General features: G+C 45.5%; 1 protein-coding gene across 4 annotated transcripts in view; it reads left to right on the top strand.

Moving 5' to 3' along the window:
* The first annotated feature begins 4,966 nt into the window (after window positions 1-4,966).
* Window positions 4,967-20,180, top strand: part of RAD54L (RAD54 like) — a 29,594-nt gene continuing 14,380 nt past the window's right edge. For 2 of the 4 annotated variants that reach the window (XR_004276457.1, XM_032303373.1), the window contains exons 1-8: window positions 4,967-5,685; window positions 5,786-5,872; window positions 7,363-7,482; window positions 15,195-15,255; window positions 15,943-16,078; window positions 16,518-16,587; window positions 16,689-16,977; window positions 17,186-17,310. Coding sequence is in view for 3 of the 4 variants with exons in the window: in XM_032303373.1 (XP_032159264.1) it covers window positions 5,659-5,685; window positions 5,786-5,872; window positions 7,363-7,482; window positions 15,195-15,255; window positions 15,943-16,078; window positions 16,518-16,587; window positions 16,689-16,977; window positions 17,186-17,310 (915 nt within the window). In the remaining variant the exon portion in view is untranslated. Of the gene's footprint in view, window positions 5,686-5,785; window positions 5,873-7,362; window positions 7,483-15,194; window positions 15,256-15,942; window positions 16,079-16,517; window positions 16,588-16,688; window positions 16,978-17,185; window positions 17,311-20,180 lie in introns of those variants that run through there. The other 2 variants (XM_032303372.1, XM_032303374.1) reach the window with 2 other exon arrangements.

The raw sequence follows: 20,180 nt of genomic DNA, 5'->3' as shown, positions 1-20,180 counted from the left end.
AGCAAGTTTTTCTTGTAAATTTTGACAAGGCTATTTTCAAATATGTATGGAAAGTCAAAGGAACTAGAATAGCTAATACAACTTCGAAAAATAAAATAAAATGGAAGGACTTAGTCTACTCAATTTCAAGACTTACATAGCTACAGTAATCAAACTGTAGAGTAGTACTGGTGGGGGGTTAGACACATAGATCAATGGAACAGAATGACGATTCAGAAATACACCCATATGAATATGCACAAATGATTTTTGGCAAAGGTGCAAACGCAATTCAATGGCCAAAAGACAGGCTTTGCAACAAATTTCTAGGCCCATGTTGGAGCCAATTCTGTGCCATGTCAGCAAACAGAAGCAAACTGAGAGAACTTTCATGTCCTTGTAAATGCTCTGCTTGACCGGAAACAGTGTATCTACTCAGCCAGTCTCCAAACAGCAAGCCAACTCTGGACTAGCTAGCTACTCATTTCCCTGTTCCTTCTCACCCCAAACTAGGTTCACTACTTTGCCCCAGCCAATCAGATATTTTCTTTTTTTCTCTTCCCTGTTCTTTATTCTCGATCCTATAAAATCTCCCTGCCTTCTGCCCCATTTTGCAGTTCTCCAAATGGAGACGGTCCACTTCATGAAGTAGTAAATAAAGTTTGTTTGTATTACCTAAATTGTCTTCTTTTTTTTTTTTTTAAGATTTTATTTATTTATTTGTCAGAGATTGAGAACAAGCAGGGGGAGCGACAGGCAGAGGGAGAAGCAAGCTCCCTGCCGAGCAAGGAGCCTGATGAGAAACTCGATCCCAGGATCCTGGGATCATGACCTGAGCAGAAAGCTGATACTTAACCCACTGAGCCACCCAGGTGTCCCTAAATTGTCTTCTTTAAAAACTTTTTTTTAACATGGTACTGGAGCAAGTGAACATTTATAGGCAAAACAATGGATCTCTACCAAAATGTCACACATTATTAAAAAAGTAATTCAACGTGGATCATATATTTGATTGTAAAACATAAAACTATAAAACTTTATAGGAAACTTTTAGGAAAAAACATAGGAGAAAATCTTTGGGAGATAAGGTTAGACAAAATATTCTTAATACCAAAGTCATGATCTATAAAAAAGAAAAATTGATAAATCGTACTTCGTAAAAATTAAAAATGGTTGTTCTGGGACACTTGGTTGCTCAGTCAGTTGTGTCTAACTCTTGGTTTCAGCTGGGGTCATGATTCCAAGGACATGAGATCCAGCCCCCTACCAGGCTCCATGCTTAGCAAGGGGTCTGCTTGAAATTTTTTTTCCCCTTACCTCTCCCCCTGCTCTCTCTCTCTCTCTCACATGCATGTGTGTACTCGCTCACTCTCAAATAAATAAATAAATAAATAAATCTAAAAAAAAAATACTTGTTCTGTGAACAAGTATACAGAATGGGAGAAAAGCTACAGAATGGGAGAAAATATTTACAAACCACATATCTAACAATGTGCTAGAATATATAAAACATGCTCAAAACTCAACAGTAAAAAAAATTCAATTAGAAAATGGGCAAAAGATATGAGACATTTCACTGAAGAGGATATACAGATATCAAATAAGCCCTTGTAAAGATGTTCAATGTCATGAGCAATTAGGGAAAGGCAAATTAAATTCACAATGAGACATTACTTCACACCTATCAGAATAGCTAAAGTAAAAAATAGGAACATCAGATTTGTGAGGACTTAGAAAACTGGATCACTCAAACATTGCTGGTGCGAATGTAAAATGGTACAGCCACACTGGAAAATATTTTGTCCGTTTTTAACTTTTAGGTATTTATTTTATTTTATTTTATTTATTTATTTTTTTAAGATTTTATTTTTATTTGTCAGAGAGAGAGACGGAGAGAGAGCGAGCATAGGCAGACAGAGTGGTAGGCAGAGACAGAGGGAGAAGCAGGCTCCCTGCCGAGCAAGGAGCCCGATGTGGGACTCGATCCCAGGACGCCGGGATCATGACCCGAGCCGAAGGCAGCTGCTTAACTAACTGAGCCACCCAGGTGCCCCTAGGTATTTATTTTAAAGATTTATTTATTTATTGGGGAGAGGAAGGGGCAGAGGGAGAGAATATCTAAACAGATTCCTGCTGAGCCCAGAGACGGGTGTGTGTGGGGGGGTGTCTCAATCTCGTGATCTCTTATGAGATCAGAACTTGAGCGGAAACCAAGAGTTAACAGTTGCCATATTGGGTCTGTACCCCAGAGAATGAAGACATGTTCACACAAAAATCTACACACAAATGCTTATAGCAGCTCATAATAGCCGACGCTGCAAACAACCCAGATGTAATTAAATAACCTGAGGTACATCTGTACCATAGAATACTGCTCAGCAATAATAAAGAGCACATTTTTACATGTAATTCAACAATACAGATGGATCTCTGGAGAATTATGCAGACTGAAAAGCCAATTTTAAAAAGTTGAATACTATATGATTCCATTTATATAACATTCTTGAAATGATGGAAGGATAGAAATGGAGAACAGATTACTGGTTATCAGGGAGTAAGGAGGGGGTAGGGGTGGGAAAGAAGTGGATGTGGTTATGGAAGGTCAACATGATAGATCATTGGGTGGTGATGGAAATGTTCTGTATGACTGTATTACTGATAATACCTTGGTTGTGATTGTTGTATGATAGTTTTACAAGATACCATTACGGGTGGGGAAAGGGTATATAGAATCTCTCTGTATTATTTCTCACAACTACATTTGAATCTGCAATTATCTCAAAATAAGACATTTAATTAAAAAGATCAGGGGCACCTGGGTGGCTCAGTAGTTAAGTGTCTGCCTTCACCTCAAGTCATGATCCCAGGGTCCTGGGATTGAGCCCACGTCAGGGTCCTTGCTTGGTGGGAAGCCTGCTTCTCCCTCTCCCACTCTCCCTGCTTGTGTTTCCTCTCTCACTGTGTCTCTCTCTGTCAAATAAATAAATAAAAAATCTTAAAAAAAATAAAAAAGATCAGTAAGTGGGGCATCTGGATGGCTCAGTCGGTTGAGGGTCCAACTTTTGGTTTTGGCTCAGGTCATGATCTCAGGGTTGTGAGATGGAGCCAGCATCAGGTTTAGCACTGGGCAGGGAGTCAGCTTGGGATTCTCTCCCTCTCCTTCCCTCCACCATTATCTCTCAAAAATAAATGAACAAAATCTTTAAAAAGATCAGTAAATAAAACATAATTTATTCTTCACCACCCAAATGATAATAGTTAGCATCCGAGGCAGATTTACCAGGAAGCTGAGGGTAAGTCAGGGCCCACGCACATAAGCCCTGGGAGTGCTGGAAGTTACTAGAGATTTGTAATCAGTGTTCTAACTGGGGAGAAGCCAGACTGTACCACGAAGCATTTCTAATCAATTGCCTAGAGAAATTTCAGAGGAAAGGCACCTAAACTTCCAAGATTCCATAATTGGGTACTCTTTTCCTCATTTCTAACCTAATATTAATATATGCACCTAATTTTATTTTATTTTAATTTTTTAAAGATTATATTTATTTATTTGACAGATATCACAAGTAGTCAGAGAGGCAGGCAGGGAGAGAGAGAGGAGGAAGCAGACTCTCTGCAGAGCAGAGAGGCTGATGTGGGGCTTGATCCAGGACCCTGGGATCATGACCCAAGCCGAAGGCAGAGGCCTTAACCCTCTGAGCCACCCAGGAGCTCCTATGTGCACTTAATTTTAGAGGGTTCCAACAAGTACTTAACAAAAGGTTCAGGCCCCACCAAATCTGGATCTGACCCTCATTAGCAAGGTGGTTAAGAAGAGTGACCCTGGAGCCATACAATAGGTGTGACTAGACACGTTACTGGTTTCTCTGAGCCTGTTTCTTCATCTATAAAATGGGGACAAGAATAAACGTACCTTGTAGTTGTGAGTACTAAATAAATTATATCTCAGAAGCTTGGAAGCGCTTGGTAGTGTTTTGTAGACACTATTAGTAAGCACCTAGGTTGTGCCTGGCGCTGTCCTGAGTACTTTATATTTTATTTTTACTTTTTAAAGATTTTGCTTATTTATTTGACACAGAAAGAGATCGTGAGAGAGAGAAAGAGAGCATAAATAAAGGGAACAGCAGGCAGGCAGGCCAGCTGAGGGAGAGGGAGAAACAGGCTCCCCCGCCCGGACCCGATGTGAGCCTCATTCCCACGACCCCGGGATCAAGACGGGAGCTGAAGGTAGACACTCAACCAACTGAGCTACCCAGGCGCCCCTATTTATTTTAGAAAGGAAGAAAGAGAGAGAGAGAGAGAGAGAGAGAGAGAAGGAGGGAGGGGGTGAGGGACAGAGGGAGAGAGTCTTAAGTAAACTCCATGCTGAGTACAGAGGCTGAGATCACCATCGGAGTCAGAGGCTTAACTGCACCACCCAGGCGTCCCTAGAATGTACATTTTAGATATGAAGAAAGCGAAGTGTTGAGAGATTGAGTCATTAAGTCTCCATTCCCAGAATCACACTTCCACCAACATGATTTTGCTTAAGAAACGCAGCTTTCTTCAAGAAATGCCGGATCAAAGAATCACGTCTCCTGAGGGCGCTGTCACTGCCAGAGCAGTCCTGGTGGTAGGTAGTCGGGGCCAAAGACTCCTGCCACCCTCGGGGTGGGTGAGATCTGACTCCGACTCTGCATCACAGTTCCAGCCCCAGCACAGGGGAAGTGCAGACACGTGCGGTGTTTCATAATCCAAAGCCTTCCGCAGACTGGCGGCAACTCCTCCACAGCCCAGTCGGATGCAAATGTCACTTCAAGAGCCCGTCTGCCCGGCTTGCCCCGCCCACCTCGCCCAACCGCTCCATCACTGTTGGCCCCGCCCATCTTCCTAAGTCCCACCTCCTAGCTGGTCCGTTTAGCCGCTACTTCGGCGCCCCCGCTCCGCAGTGACTGGAGCACTAGGCCCGCCCCCTTCCTGGGGTCGCGAGCGCCGAACGCATCGAACGCAGCCAATGGGCGGTGCGGGCGGCAGCACCGCGGGAGGTTCGATTCACTGGGCCTGGCGGGTCCGGAGACTCCTGGCGGCTGTTAACGCGCGTTTTGGGAAGAGGAAGGCTGAAGCTGGAGTGCCAGGGCTGGGATTCACTCTTGGTGTTCTTTCCAGCTCTTCCTGGTATTCTTCTCCCAAGCCCGGGTCTTTTACTTGTCCTGCCTGGACCCCTGCTCGAACTCCCCGAGTCTGGGCCTGGCTTCCGCGCTCCAGACCCGGGAAAAACCCCTTCGGATTGGGCGTCTCCCCTCCCCACGACTGGGATTTTCACCCCGGCCCCTCTCTCCTGGCCTGTGATTTCTTCCCCACCCCCCAGCCGCAACTACCCCTTGCCTTCACGTCCACCTGGGACCATTATCCCGACTCCACTCTGCCCAGTCTGGTACTCCCATCTTCCTCTCCTCCGCCCCCTCCCCCATCCCAGTGCTTTACTCACCTTTGCTTGGCTACTTCCTCTTTGGTCTGCTCTTCGGCCTCGACTAACTGGCGACCAACACTCTCAGAGTTTGGGCCCAAACTCCAGCCTCTAGCTGGATTCCCTCCATCCATCCTCCCTCTTTAATTAGCCCATGCTTTCAATAAGACAGCAACAGTCGTTCTGCGTTCTCAACTGCTGGGTGCCTTTGATCTTTGGCTGATGGATACTTGATGTTTTATGCTCCTGAGCCCAGGATGGTAAGTATGGGCCTAAGGGAGACTGGGTAGCCCTGTGTCTCGGCCTCTGGGTTCAGGCCGTGGGGTCTCTGGAAGTGCTGTTTCCATTTTCCCCTTACAGAGGAAGAGCTTAGCTCCTAGCCAGCTGGCCAAGAGAAAACCGGAAGGTAGATCTGGTGATGATGAAGACTGGCAGCCTGGGACAGTGGTGAGTACCCTGCCCTCCAGGGGACAGGACAGGTAGGGTGGAGGACTGTTTGGGCAGAAGGGAGTCTTGGACTTGGTTTCTGGGGTTATATGGAATGAACCTGGTCACTTCCAGAAAACTCTTTCAGTAAACTTTTACTTAGTGCTTACTATGTGTCAGGCACTGAACAAGATAAAAACAAAAACAAAAACTTTGTTCTCAAGGTGCCTACTAGAAGTTAATATAGCCTTAATTCTCCTGGTAGAGAAGCATATTACAAAGCAAAAGAGCAGATTGGGTCTGGCCTTTTGGCTCCCTTGGGGAAAAAAATGGCTCCCCAATAGCAACTAGCTGCCTGTTCTTTTGCTCTTTGTCCTTTGCCCAGTATGGCAAAACAGTAGAGTATGTAGGGCCTGCCTTAGGGCCCCGAGCTCACTTGGGCCTAAATTAGAGGAGGGATGCTCTTCTAGTCCCTGCTCATACTCAAGTGCAGTATGTTTGACTTTGGATTGCATCCTGTGCTCTGTTCACTGCTTTTGAGGCTTTCTGGGGCTGACTGGGTAGGACCTATGTATACAAAAATCAATAGGATAATAAAGCATATACTTAAAGGAGAGCAGTTCAAGAAGTAAGGGCTTGGGCACTGGAACTTTGGAGGAAGGGATTCACTAAAGAAGGTCTGGAAGGCAATTTTGGGCAGGGCCTGTATATGAGAGGTGAAGGGGCTGGTGTTTCAGGTGTTCCTTGTAGGATCACTGACACTTCAAATACCTTGGCAAGCTGCTACAAGCTTGCCTGTGGTTCCGTGGGGTCTTGCTCTGTAGTTGCAATGCTGCTGGTATATAGGGGGTTCCTTTTCCTGTGAGGGACAAGGCTGCCTCTTGCTACTTACAAGGATCTCAGACTTGACCTTGGGGCAGCACTTGGTGCAGCTGGGTTTAAATGGTGCTCTTTGCTCCTGAAAATGGTTTCAGTGCTAGTGACCTCCCTGCCATGGTGTGGCTCACTTTATTCCCCTCATCCAGTGCCCCTCTTCAGATCAGACAAGGTCTGTAACCTCATTAGCTTCCAGTTTTCTCACCTGCTAAATAAGTATAATAATAAACGTTTATCATAGGACTTCTGTGAAGATGATGCACAATAATATATGTGAAGAGTTTACCACAGTGCCCGGCATTTAATAAGCATTTTATTTTTATTTATTTTTTTTAAAGATTTTTTAATTTATTTATTTGACAGAGAGAGAGATCACAAACAGGCAGAGAGGCAGGCAGAAGGGGGGGGGGAAGCAGGCTCCCTGCTGAGCAGAGAGCCTGACATGGGGCTCCATTCCAGGACCCTGAGGTCATGACCTGAGCCAAAGGCAGAGGCTTAACCCACTGAGCCATCTAGGCTCAGCATTTTAATGTTAATAAGCATTTTAATATAATAAGCATTTTAAATGTTAGCTGCCATTGTGGTGAACTCTGTGGTCTTCCAGACTTGACTCACCTTCCCCAATACTCTTCTAGACTCCCAAGAAACGGAAATCCAGCAGTGGGACTCAGAGCCAGGAGTGTTTCCTGTCTCCTTTTCGGAAACCTGTGATTCAACTAACCAGTCGACCACCCTGTTTGGATAGTAGTCAACATGTAAGTCAGAATTGCACCCTGCTGGTGAATGTGTGTGCCCTATGGAGGTACCTTTCTTGTTTTGTCTAGGGAGGTTCTCCTGCTGAAGACTCCTCAGTGCTCTACAGAGTAGCCAGTGGTCAGACTTTGGTGGAGGCTTGGGGTCTGCCTTCAGCCTTAAGTGCCTGGCCTCTTTCCTTCAGGATGTGTGCCCGGCTTGGAGTCTCTATTGTTTATAGTTATTTGGGCATCGGATCTTAGGTGGCTCAGATTCCTGAGGACATGAGGGTATAGGAAAGGGAAGGCTGCGGTAGGGTGTTGGAACCAGGATCTTTATGCCAGTTTGGTCTCTCACTTAGCATATGGCTTTAAGAAGTATCAAAGTCCTACAGCTTCCACATGTTTCCTTTATTAAATCCAGTGTAATCCTACAGCATGTTCTATGCGTTCTCTCATGCAGCTCATTTTTTTAAGATGTGAAAGCTGAGTCTCCAAGGGGTTAAGTAGTTTGCCCAGAATTACAGAGTAGTCACATCTGCTTAGCTTCACCAAGGCTTTTTCCACCAAACTTTCTGAGGACAGTGGTATTGAGCTCTGACACTGAGCTCCAAAAACCTTTGGAATTTTCTTTCTTTCTTTCTTTTGGTGTGTGTTTTTTAAAAGATTTTATTTGAGAGTGAGAGCCTGTGTGCGCAAATGAGCTAGGGGGAGGGGTAGAGAGAAGCAGGCTCCCTGCTGAGCAGGGAGCCCCATGCAGGGCAATGCAGAGCTCTATCCCAGGACCCTGGAATGACCTGAGCTGAAGGCAGATGCTTAACTGAGCCACCCAAGCGCTCCTAAGAATTTACTGATAGTGAATATCTGGAAGAGGGAAGCTTTCACCTTGGTGGGGAGGAGGGATGCTCTCCCTCTTCTGTCAGAAGGAAGGGATGGTATGAATTTGCAGTAACTAAATAAAGAAAGTGAGAGCATGCTCTCTCCCCTGCCTCTGCCAGTTTTATCAGACCAGATTCCTGGAGGCTGGTCATTGCAAGTCTTATAGGCTGCGTCCTCATGTTTTTGGCCAGGGATGCTCACATTGTCCTACACCAGTTGCGCAAGCTTGCATTTCAAAGTCTTGCTTTTTAAAGCTGGATCACGACCTGAGCGTAAGACAGACCACTTAACTGACTGAGCTACCCAGGTGCCCCACCTTTGGAACTTCTTAAGTGATAAAGCAGTAAAGGTGTCTTTTACTATTTATGAAAAAAAAAACCCTTTTAACCACACCTGAGTTTATGTTAATGAGATTCATTTGTAAAGCAACTAACCTTGGTGGCTGGTTGCCTGGGGAACCAACCTACCTGGGGCCAGTGTTTAATCAATTGTGCCTATGTATTGAAGCCTCCATAAAACTCCAAAAGGTCAGGGTTTGGAGAGCTTTTGAGCTGGTGAACAAGAATTCACCCACGAGGAAGAGGCATACCCCATACTCCACAGGGACAGACTCTCCTGTGCTCAGGACTCTTCTAGACCTCACTCTATGTATTTCTTCATCTGGCTCTACATATCCTTTAGTATAAAGCCTTTGTGATAAATTGGTAATCCAGTAAGTAAACCTTTTCTGAGTTCTGTGGAGCTGCTCTAGAAAATTAATTGAATCCCAGGAGGGGGTTGGGACCCTCCAATTTATAGCCTGTTGGTCCCAAGCACAGGGAGTAACGTGGATTTGGGATTGACGTCTGAAGTGGTGGGGGGAGGCAGTCCCATGTGACTGAGCCCCTAACCTGTGGCATTTGATGCTATCTTCATGTAGGTAATGTTAGAATTAAGTTGTAGGATACGCAGGTGGTGCTTAATAATTGCTTGTGTGCGGAAACGCCATACATCTGGTGTCAAGTACCATGGCGGAGTCAGGGAGACACAGGAGTCTTGTTTTTACTTTACAGGGACATTTTGAAGGAAAAATGGCAATAAGGTGAAAGGAATATGTAATGGGCATTAGTTATATGTGCATTCAGCAAACATTTTGTTTATTTATTTATTTGCTTATTTAAAATATACCTTTTTTTAAGATTTTGTTTATTTGACAGACAGAGATCCCCAAGTAGGCAGAGAAGCAGTCAGAGAGAGAGAGAGGGAAGCAGGCTCCTTGCTGAGCAGAGAGCCTGACTCAGGGCTCTATCCCAGGACCCTGAGATCATGACCTGAGCCGAAGGCAGAGGCTTTAACCCACTGAGCCACCCAGGTGCCCCTAAAATGTACTTTTTTATTATTATCTTCATTTCTATTTATCTTTTTAAAAATATTTTATTTATTTGACAGACAGAGATCACAAGCAGGTAGAGAGGCAGACAGAGAGAGAGGAGGAAGCAGGTTCCTTGCTGAGCAGAGAGCCCAATGTGGGGCTCCATCCCAGGACCCTGAGATCATGACCTGAGCTGAAGGCAGAGGCTTTAACCCACTGAACCACCCAGGTGCCCCTATTTATTTATTTTTAAAGATTTTTATTTATTTATTTAACAGGGAGAGAGAGAGAGCTCACAAGTAGGCAGAGAGGCAGGCAGAGAGGGGGGGAAACAGGCTCCTCGCTGAGCAGAAAGCTTGATGTGGGGCTCAATCCCAGGACCCTGAGATCATGACCTGAGCCGAAGGCAGAAGCTTAACCCACTGAGGCACACAGGCGCCCCTGTAATTTTTTTTTTTAAGATTTGTTTATTCAGCAGTGTGCAAGAGAGTGCACACATAAGCAGGGGGAGTTTGCAGGCAGAAGGAGAAGCAGGCTTCCTGCTAAGCAGGGAGCCCAGTGTGGGGCTTGATCCCAGAACCCAGGATCATGACCTGTTCTGAAGGCAGATGCTAAACCCACTGAGGCAGGCAAGTGGCCCTTACCAAACATTTAAAAACACTTTTACATAATACTTGATAAATACAAAGGAATATGTATATAACATATGAGATAGAAAACACAGAATAAACACCCATGAACCCACCATCCTGCACTAGAACATCACCAAAGTTATAATCCCTTTTCCCATCTTGACAGGTAACCACTGTCCTGAATCATCTTTATCATCCCTTTTGTGATAGTTGAACTATATATACATAATTCACTAAGTAATACACTGTTTAGTTGTTTACTGAGCCTTAAAAAATGGACACCTGGGTGGCTAGTCTGTTAAGTGCCTAACTCTTGGTTTAGGCTCAGGTCATGATCTAAGGGTAGAGAGATCAATCTCTGAGCTCAACGAAGAGTCTTTTTGAGATTCATTCTCTGTCTGCCTCTCCCCCTGCACACATGCTCTAGCTCTCAAATAATTTTTTTAAAAAGATTTATTTATTTATTTGACAGACAGAGATCACAAGTAGGCAGAGAGGCAGGCGGAGAGAGAGAGGGGAAGCAGGCTCCCCGCGGAGCAGAGAGCCTGATGTGGGACTCAATCCCAGCACCCTGGGATCATGACCTGAGCCGAAGGCAAGAGGCTTTAACCCACTGAGCCACTCAGGGGCTCCTCAAATAAATCTTTTTTTAAAAAGCGTGTAAGGGCACCTGGGAGGCTTAGTTGTTAAGTGTCTGCCTTTGGCTCAGGTCACGATCCGAGGGTCCTGGGATCGAGCCCCGTATCAGGCTCTGTGCTTAGCAGAGAGCCTGCTTCTCCTGTCCCTCTGCCTCTCCCCATGCTTGGGTTCTCTCTCTCACAAGTAAATAAATAAATCTAAAAAAAAAAAAAAAAGGTGTGTGATTCTATGGGACTCTTTAGTATTCGTTCAAGATGTCCTATGTAAGTTATGTCATAATTGTAAGTGCAGTGCGAGTATACAAAAGGGGGTCTAACAGTCTAACATGTTGGTGAACATGCCGATTAGGTTGAGTCCTCAAGGATAGGGGGATTCAGCCAGGTGGAGAGAGTGGGCAGTGTTCTAGATAGAGGGACCCTAAAGACAAAAGTGTCTCAGGCCCATCAAAATCATATACGCAGCCCTGGGGATGAGAGCACTTAGCCTTAAGGGTGATGAGTCTGCAGTCCTGTAGGACTGGGCTTGGGGATGGTTGCAAATACGGTAGGTGTGGAGCCTAGGAGGGAAGTAGAGTCTGGAAATATATTTGGGCTCCTTAGCATAGCGATGATATTTGACCCCTCCAAAGTGTATTGGAGTGTCAGTGAGCGCAGTCAGAGGAACTGAGGTGCAGCCCTGAGCCCTGAGGTACACTTATCTTTAAGGTAGTTAAGCAGAGAAAGAAGAGCTCCTCAGAGGACTGAGCATGAGGTCCTAAAGAGGCGGAATAGTTGGAAAGTGGCGTCATGGTAGTCGAAGGCAGAGAATATTTGAGAGGAAAGAGTGGCCAGCTCTGTCTAGCCAGATAAGGATAGAAACAGGTCCACTGGAATTAAGGTCATGTAGGCCATTGGTGATTTTGGCTAGAGTCATTTCAGAGGAGTGGAAGATTAGAAAGGGGAGACAGACACTCTAGAAGTTTGAAGGGGAGGACATAAGAGGTCAAAGGAATTTTTTTTTTTTTAAATTTATTTTAGAGAGTGTGCATGGGGTGGAGGGTAGAGAGGGAGAGAGAATCTCAAGCAGACTCTCCGCTGAGCACAGCACCCTCCCATCCCAGCCCCCGATACACACACATAGCGCTTGATCCCAGGACCCTGAGAGTCATGATCTGAACTGAAATCAAGAGTCAGACACTTAACTCACTGAGCTACCCAGGTGCCCCAAAGGAATTTTTGTTTTTAAAATAGTTAAGTATGTTTTAAATGCTGGTGAGAGAGAGCTAGTGGAGAGGGAAAGGTTGAGATGTAGGAGAGTTCAGGCAGAACTGATAGAGTGAATCTCTGGAGGAGGGAACCTTTGACCTTGGTGGGGAGGAAGGATGCTCTGACCTTCTACCAGAAGGAAGGGATGGTATGAATTTGCAGTAACAAAATAAAGCGAGCGCATGCTCTCTCTCCTGCCTCTGCCAGTTTTGAGACCAGATTCCCAGAGACTGTCACTGCATGTCTCATAGGCTGTGTCCTCATGCTTTTGGCCAGGGATGCTCACATTCTCCCACACTGGTTACACAAGCTTGCAGTTCAAAGTCTTGCTTTTTAAATCTGGAACATAAATTCTTGGCTACTCAGAACCTCAAATCTAGCCTTATGTATTGACAATTTTGAAAGTAATATTTTAGTTTTGGGGGGCAGCTGGCTGGCTCAGTAGAGCATAAGAATCTTGATCTCGGGGTTATAGGTTCAAGCCCATGTTGGGTGTAGAGATTACTTAAAACAAAACAAAACAAAACAAAACAAAAAACACCTGAAAATAATATTTCAGGTTTAGAATTGAAGCCAAATTAGAAAGGAAATTAGAATCCATCTCCTTCCTTTCCGTCTCTCTCATTTATTTATTTATGAGAGGGAGAGTGCCTGCCTGTGAGAGCTGGGGGAGGACAGAGGGAGAGAAGCAGACTCTCTGCTGAGTATGGAGCCCAATACGGTGCTGGGGGCTTGACCCCAAAATCCTGAGATCACCACCTGAGCTAAAATCAGGAGTCAGATGTTCACCCAGCAGCCACCCACGCACCCCATCCTTTTCTTCTCTTTTGACTTAAGGATGGCTTTGTGTTAGCATTGTTCATATACAAGTTTTTCCTTATCATTGCTATTGATAATTATAATCATGATAATTAAAAATAGTACAAGATTTTATTCAGCTGTAAAGAAACATGCAAATAAAGAATTTGGGCCTTTTTCCAAATCCCCCCATCAAGTGGTTTAGTGTGTTGAAGTTCAGTTCTCCACATGTTTTTTCCTACCTTCCAGTGGATTGTTAAATATATTCATTATGTTTTTCCTATTTAAAGTACACTGAGTTTCTAGAAATTTATAATCTTTATAGAAATGGGTCAGAATAAAAGTTAAAATTTCAGGGCAAGACAGGTTTGCTTTTTTCCCTCATAAACTGTCTTTTTGCTCGAGGGGAGTATTTTTCATTATTTCTTTTTCCACTGATGTATTCCCATTAAAACTACCTTTAGGGTTTCTGTTCTTATTTTCTCAGGCTTAAGCTCCTGTTTTGTTCATAGGCCATTGTAATTCCCCAGAGAGCTCAGGGATATATAGACCTGAAGACCAGGACTTTGTTGGGAGTGTTGGGAGTTGTCAGAGTTCACCCTGAAGCTGGTGCTGTGAACCCACTCTGGCTGCTCTTCTGGCCCAGCCCCACTCCCCAGTGCTGGTTCCAGGCTGAGGTGTTGGCACAGAGGCTTCCTGTAGGCTCTGAGGTGGAGGCACCAAGGCCACCCTTCTCTAGGAGCTAGAATGTATGTTTGTTTCTTGTCACCCTTGTCCCACTTGTTTATTTTGGTGATTTGTTTGCCCGCTCATGTCCTCATTCTCATGTTGTTCCCTCTCTCACGCCTTCTGATGTGAAGCTGCTGACTCTGGGCTAATCCATATGGCTATCGTCAAACAGATTGTATTAGGAGGCCGCACTGCCCACTGGTTACAAGTAGGGGTCTTGGAATGAGGGAAGTCCTGCACCTGTCATGATGGCCCTGTGACTTGGGAAAGTGACTTAACCACTCAGTGTCAATATGCCCATCTGGAAAATGGAGATACCAGCACCTCAGACTGCTGGTGGTGAGGATTCAATGGCAGCCTGAGTGCAGGCATCTTGTGAGTGCTTAGCTCTGCATCTGGTGTGCACTGTTAGTCATCGTTCCTGTTGGCATTTTTATTGTTGTTAATATTATTTACTAATACTGTTACTATTAGTGCTACTACCACTACTTTTTGAAGGTCTGGTTAGTTCCCAAGGTGGCCGATGGGGAAATTAGATGTAGTAGGCAGCATTGATGTGACAAGCAATGTTTGGGAAGATATAGTCCTGTAGGTGAGTAGTTAAATCCAAATATTGGAATTCTCTGTTAGTACTGGGTTTGGGTAAGTTTGTGATGCTTTCTTCTTAAGGTTCTGTACCCTAGGGAATAGTTAATTGTCCTTGTTGGCGTGGCCTTTTGTGAAGGAATAGGTTTAAGCCTTGTGGCTGACAACTGAGGCTGGGCACTTGCTAATGGCACTCTGCTGTCTCTGAGTATTTGTAGAATCTTATGTAAAGCCTCAAAGATGAAAGCTGTGGTATAAAACCTAATAACCCAATATGGAGCACCTCTCCTTATGTTCTAGATGCATCTGAGTGAGATGTAATCAAAATATAATGCTCTGAGTGTATTATTGTTAAATAGGCATGTTGTTATTTTAAATATTTTTTTAAAGATTTATTTATTTTAGGGGTGCTGGGTGGCTCAGTTGTTAAGCATCTGCCTTAGGCTCAGGTCATAGTCCTGGGGTCCTGGTATTGAGCTCCGCATGGGGCTCCCCACGTGGCGGGAATCCTGCTTCTCCCTCCCTCTCCCTGCTTGTGTTCCCTCTGGCTGGCTGTCTCTGTCAAATAAATAAATAAAATCTTGAAAAAAAAAGAAAATATTTATTTATTTTAGAAAGCAAGAAAGCGTGTGTGAGTAGTGGGGGGAGAGGGAGAGAATCTGGAGCAGATTCTCCACTGAACATGGAACCCGATGCGTGGGACTCAATCCACGACCCTCAGATCAAGACTGACCAAAGCCAAGAGTCAGAGTCAGATGCTCAACCGACTAAGCCACCCAGGTGCCCCTAAATAGGCATTTTAGACTGCATTTGTAAAAAATATTATCCCATAACATCTTTAATCAGTCCTGAATCCCTGTTTCTTCTCTTTCTTTTCAGGAAGCCTTTATTCGAAGCATTTTGTCAAAGCCTTTTAAAATCCCCATTCCAAATTATCAAGGTAAAAATGGAGACTTTCCTGTTTTTTTAAATCAGTCATGTATGAATGTATCTGAATAATTTAATACCTCTGCTTTTGTTAATACATGCTTACCTTGGAATTGAAGATGCCAGGCCGGTGGTGGTGGTGACACTCTAGGAGCCTGCATGAAGGCTGTATTTGATAGCTTCAGCAAGGCCTGCCATGACTAATGGCCCCTCACCTTGTGGGAGATATGCCAGTGCTTGGGCAGCTCCTGGTGGACCCAGGTGGCTGATGGCCTCCGACAGTCAACCTTAGAAATGAGATGCTACTGAATTCACTCAGACTGCATGAAGCCTGGGCTCTGCGTAGGATATAACATTGTGCTAAAACTGGGGCAGGGGAGGGAGGAGACCAACTCTCAAGAGCTCTGTGTCTTGAAGGGCCCCTTTGGGTTCTAGACCTTTCTAGGATTGACTTGAGATGAACAAGACCTAGCCCTCCAGAAGTTTATAGTTAAGTGGGAGAGGTCAAATGGGAAGAACCCTGATCTAAGGCAGACTGGAATAATGGTCAGATAGAAGTATGCAGCTGGGTTTGGAAAGGTTCTGGAAGAGAGAAGGTCATATGCAAGCTTGGGAAAGGTTATGTGAAAGATAGGCCTTTGAGCTGGGCCTGCTGATCTCTTTGATATAGATACTTTGATGACAGATTGTTGGTTTCTAGGTCCTCTGGGCTTTCGGGCATTGGGCCTCAAAAGGGCTGGGGTCCGCAGGGCCCTCCATGACCCCTTGGAAGAAGGTGCCTTGGTTTTGTATGAGCCTCCCCCACTGAGTGCCCATGACCAGCTGAAGCTTGACAAGTATGTATATTGATATTTCTTGAGTAGGTCTGTTAAGTGCACATACCTGGAAGGGCAGAGGGCATTTTGGTGTGATTTTTTTCCTTTGGAACTGGCATGTTTTCAGAGTGTGGGCATGACTGCTGCTCCACCATCCAGAGAGTGGGTAGGTAGAGAAGGAGAGAGTGTGGGGAAGAGCTTGTGGACATGTCTAGTTGATGGAGGTTCCTCACCCTTCCTGCCAGGTTTGTTCAGGGGAGCAGAAGGAATTGATGACATAGGGAACCCTCTCCTCATTTTCTAACTTGTGGAGCAAAATGGGCTGTGGTTTGATTATCAGGCCACAAAGGCCCTCCCAGGCAGCTGCCTCTGTGGCTTCTGGGTCAGCAGGACACAACTTCCTGGGGGCATACCCTTGCACTTGTCTGAGCTCTATGTTTTCTTTGCTGTGTTTCCTCAGGGAAAAACTCCCTGTCCATGTGGTTGTTGATCCTGTCCTCAGTAAGGTCTTGCGGCCTCATCAGAGAGAGGTAAAGGGAGCTGGGGGGCAAGACATTTGGGCTTGGAGGCTGCCACCCTGGGGCAGCAGCAGTGTGAATGCCAAAGTGGTCTGAGTGCTGTTATTCCCCAGGGAGTGAAGTTCCTGTGGGAGTGTGTCACCAGTCGGCGCATCCCCGGCAGCCATGGCTGCATCATGGCTGACGAGATGGGCCTGGGCAAGACGCTGCAGTGCATCACACTGATGTGGACGCTTTTGCGCCAGAGTCCAGAGTGCAAACCAGAAATTGACAAGGCAGTGGTGGTGTCACCCTCCAGCCTAGTGAAGAACTGGTACAATGAAGTTGGAAAATGGCTTGGAGGGAGGATCCAACCTCTGGCCATTGACGGAGGCTCTAAGGAAGAGATAGACCAAAAGCTGGGTATGGAGCCTTGCTCTTCTTACAACTTGTTCCTTTCTCATGTGTGTGCGCCCTGATGGCCAGCAGGCTGAGTGTAATGAGGGGGTGGAAGAGAATTCCCATGCAAAATAGTGGAAGTAGCCCTTTCCGGGCTACATTAAAGAACTGTCAAACTTTTTTTCTTTAAGATAGTCTAAGATTTTTTCCCTTGACGTGTTTCCTGCTGTAGAAGTATTCATGAACCAGCGTGGAGCCCGAGTGCCTTCTCCCATTCTCATCATTTCCTACGAGACGTTCCGTCTTCATGTTGGAGTCCTCCAGAAAGGGAGTGTTGGACTGGTCATATGTGACGAGGTACTTGACTCTCAGCAGTCTGGGTGATAGAAGAAAGTATTGAAATCTCCTCACTAAGAACTGCCAGCCAAGGGCTGTGTCAGTCACTGGGGATTTTTTTTTTTTTTTTGAGATTTTATTTATTCATTTAAGAGAGAAAGACCGCATTAATGAGATGAGTCAGGGGGCGGGAAGGGAAGACACCCAACTGACTGAGCCACTCAGGTGCCCTAGTCACTGGGGAATATTAAGGACAGAACTTGTTGCCTTAGAGGATGCAAGTGAGAGGGAGAGCCTTTGACACCAACCTGCCAATAGGGATTAAGCAGTGCTTAGACCTGCAAGGAGGGTGAGGTACTGTGGGCTGCTTGCCAGATAATATTCTTAGACCAAGGAAAGACTCTGAAGGACGAGAGGGATTTGGATGGCTGGGGAGACACAGTACAGTGTTTAGCAGAATAGGTTCTGGAGTCAGAGACTTTTATTCAAATTCTGGCTCTTCTACTTACCAGTAAAATGATCTTGGACAAGTTATTTAACCACCTGATCCTCTGTTTCTGAGTCAGGAAAGGGGGTTAATCATACTTGTTTCATGGGATTATTGTGAGGAGTAAATGAGGTGAAGGAAGGAAAAGCTTTTATCACAGTGCCTAGTATGTCATTAGACTGGTAATTATCATAAGACTTCTTTTGTTGTAGTGTGGGGGGATGCAAGTGAACAGAAACACAGAGGTAGGAAAGCCCAGTGTGGACAGTCCATACACCTTAGAGTAGTCTGTGTTGACTCTCTGGGACAAAGGGAAATGGGGTAATGGTTACTGTTAGCCTTTTCCACTACTATGCATGAGTGGTGGTAGAGATGCTACTACCTAGAAAGGAATGAGGGTGGCTGGGAACTTCCTGGTATAAAGAATTTTCCGGGTTTTCAGGGTGCTTTGCTACTCTGAGGCTGCTACCATTGTTTGCACCTCTTGGGAAGAGTAAAGGCCACTTTGCACACCCCTGGGGCTTTAGTGCAGAGATGGCTGAAAGACTTGGTCTCATTTGTCAACTGATTGGCAAGCTTGACTGTGCTATGGGAACTACAGATTAGCTCAGTTATCTGAGGGACTCTTGGGAGGTTGTAGAGAAGAAAGGGTTACTTTTGGAATGCCATCCTTGCTAGTTTTGATTTCTTTCCCAGTTGGGCTTTTGTCCTTAATAAAGAGTCCATCATTGTCAGGCATGGGTACCAACCTGTGACACTTTTTTTTTTTCTTTTTAAAGATTTTATTTATTTGACAGAGATCATAAGTAGGCAGAGAGGCAGGCGGGGAGAGAGAGGAGAAGCAGGTTCCCTGCGGAGCAGAGAACCCAATGTGGGGCTCGATCCCAGGACCCTGGGATCCTGACCTGAGCCGAAGGCAGAGGCTTTAACCCACTGAGCCACCCAGATGCCCCCAACCTGTGACACTTTGATGGGCTGTTCCTTATGGTAGGAGTAAAGGATTTAGCAGGTTGAGGTGGGTTATATGTGTGATAACCCAAAAAGCTCAGGGCCCTGGCCCATCTAGATTTTCTTCTGCTCTGTACTGTTTCTTTCCTTTTTCATTCCGTCCTGGGTCTTTTTTGTTTTTTTTTGTTTTTTTTTTTAAAGATTTTGTTTATTTATTTATTTGACAGACAGAGATCACAAGTAGGCAGAGAAGCAGGCAGAGAGAGAGGAGGAAGCAGGCTCTCCGCCGAGCAGAGAGCCCGATGTGGGGCTCGATCCCAGGACTCTGGGATCATGACCTGAGCCGAAGGCAGAGGCTTTAACCGACTGAGCCACCCAGGCGCCCCCCGTCCTGTTTTCTGAACTAACTCTGCAGGCAAGGGCAGGCTGCTTCTTGGGCCACACTGCAGCATCCTGGCCCTCCTTTTTACTCCTCTACCTTTTTTTTGCCAGCAATTTGTCAATTGTCAGAGATATGAGGAAGCCAGTCCTGAAAGATAGTCAGCCTATTGTAGGAGGAGTTTGTCAGTCTGTCCTGTTCAGACCCTGGAAAGAGAAGATGCCGCCCCAGACTTTCATGCTCCCAGCACCCACTGTGCTCCTTCCTAGCTGATGCTTCTTTTTTTTTTTTAAAGATTTTATTTTATTTATTTGACTGACAGAGATCACAAGTAGGCAGAGAGGCAGGCAGAGAGAGGGTGGAAGCAGGCTCCCTGATGAGTAGAGAGTCTGATGCCATGCGGGGCTCTATCCTAGGACCCTGGGATCATGACCTGAGCTGAAGGCAGAGGTTTAACCCTCTGAGCCTCCCAGGCGCCCCCTAGCTGATGCATCTTCGTGGCACACAGAAAGTGCTGCATAGTAACTCTGTGTACAAAATCTTTGATCCTTACAGTAATGTGAGTTAGGGCAAAGTAGAAGACTTGGGGTCAGCCTTGGCTCTGCCACTTGGAAACATACTGTGCAGGTGAGACTGCTCAGAAACTCAGTTACTTCTGTAGTGAGTGGATGGCACAGGTCTACCCGAAAGGGACACGATCCAGATCAAGAGAGAAGATCTACGAAAGTATTTTGTAAAGTATATGAAGAGGCGAGGGATTGACATTGTTGTCACCTGATCTCAGTTTTAGAGGTTAGAAGAAGTGTGATGACTTGCCGAGTTGCTCCCTGCCGGGACCTAGTGAGCTGGGACTTGAATCCAGGCCTGAGATTTTAAGACCTGGCTCTTATCCCTTATGGTCTTGGATATAACCCAAAACTTGGTGTAGGAAGCGTGGCTCAGGTATGGGAGGAGTGGCCCTGTGTGCCTTATCCAAACCCATATATGTTCCTTTGTAAGATCTAGAACACACAGCAAGTCAGAAGAAACAGGCTGGGAAGATGCATAAAAAACAAGAATGCTACTCAGGGCTCATGT

Source organism: Mustela erminea, chromosome 10 (assembly GCF_009829155.1).
Source record: "Mustela erminea isolate mMusErm1 chromosome 10, mMusErm1.Pri, whole genome shotgun sequence".
NCBI lineage: Eukaryota > Metazoa > Chordata > Mammalia > Carnivora > Mustelidae > Mustela > Mustela erminea.
This window is presented reverse-complemented; position numbering and strand designations above follow the sequence as displayed.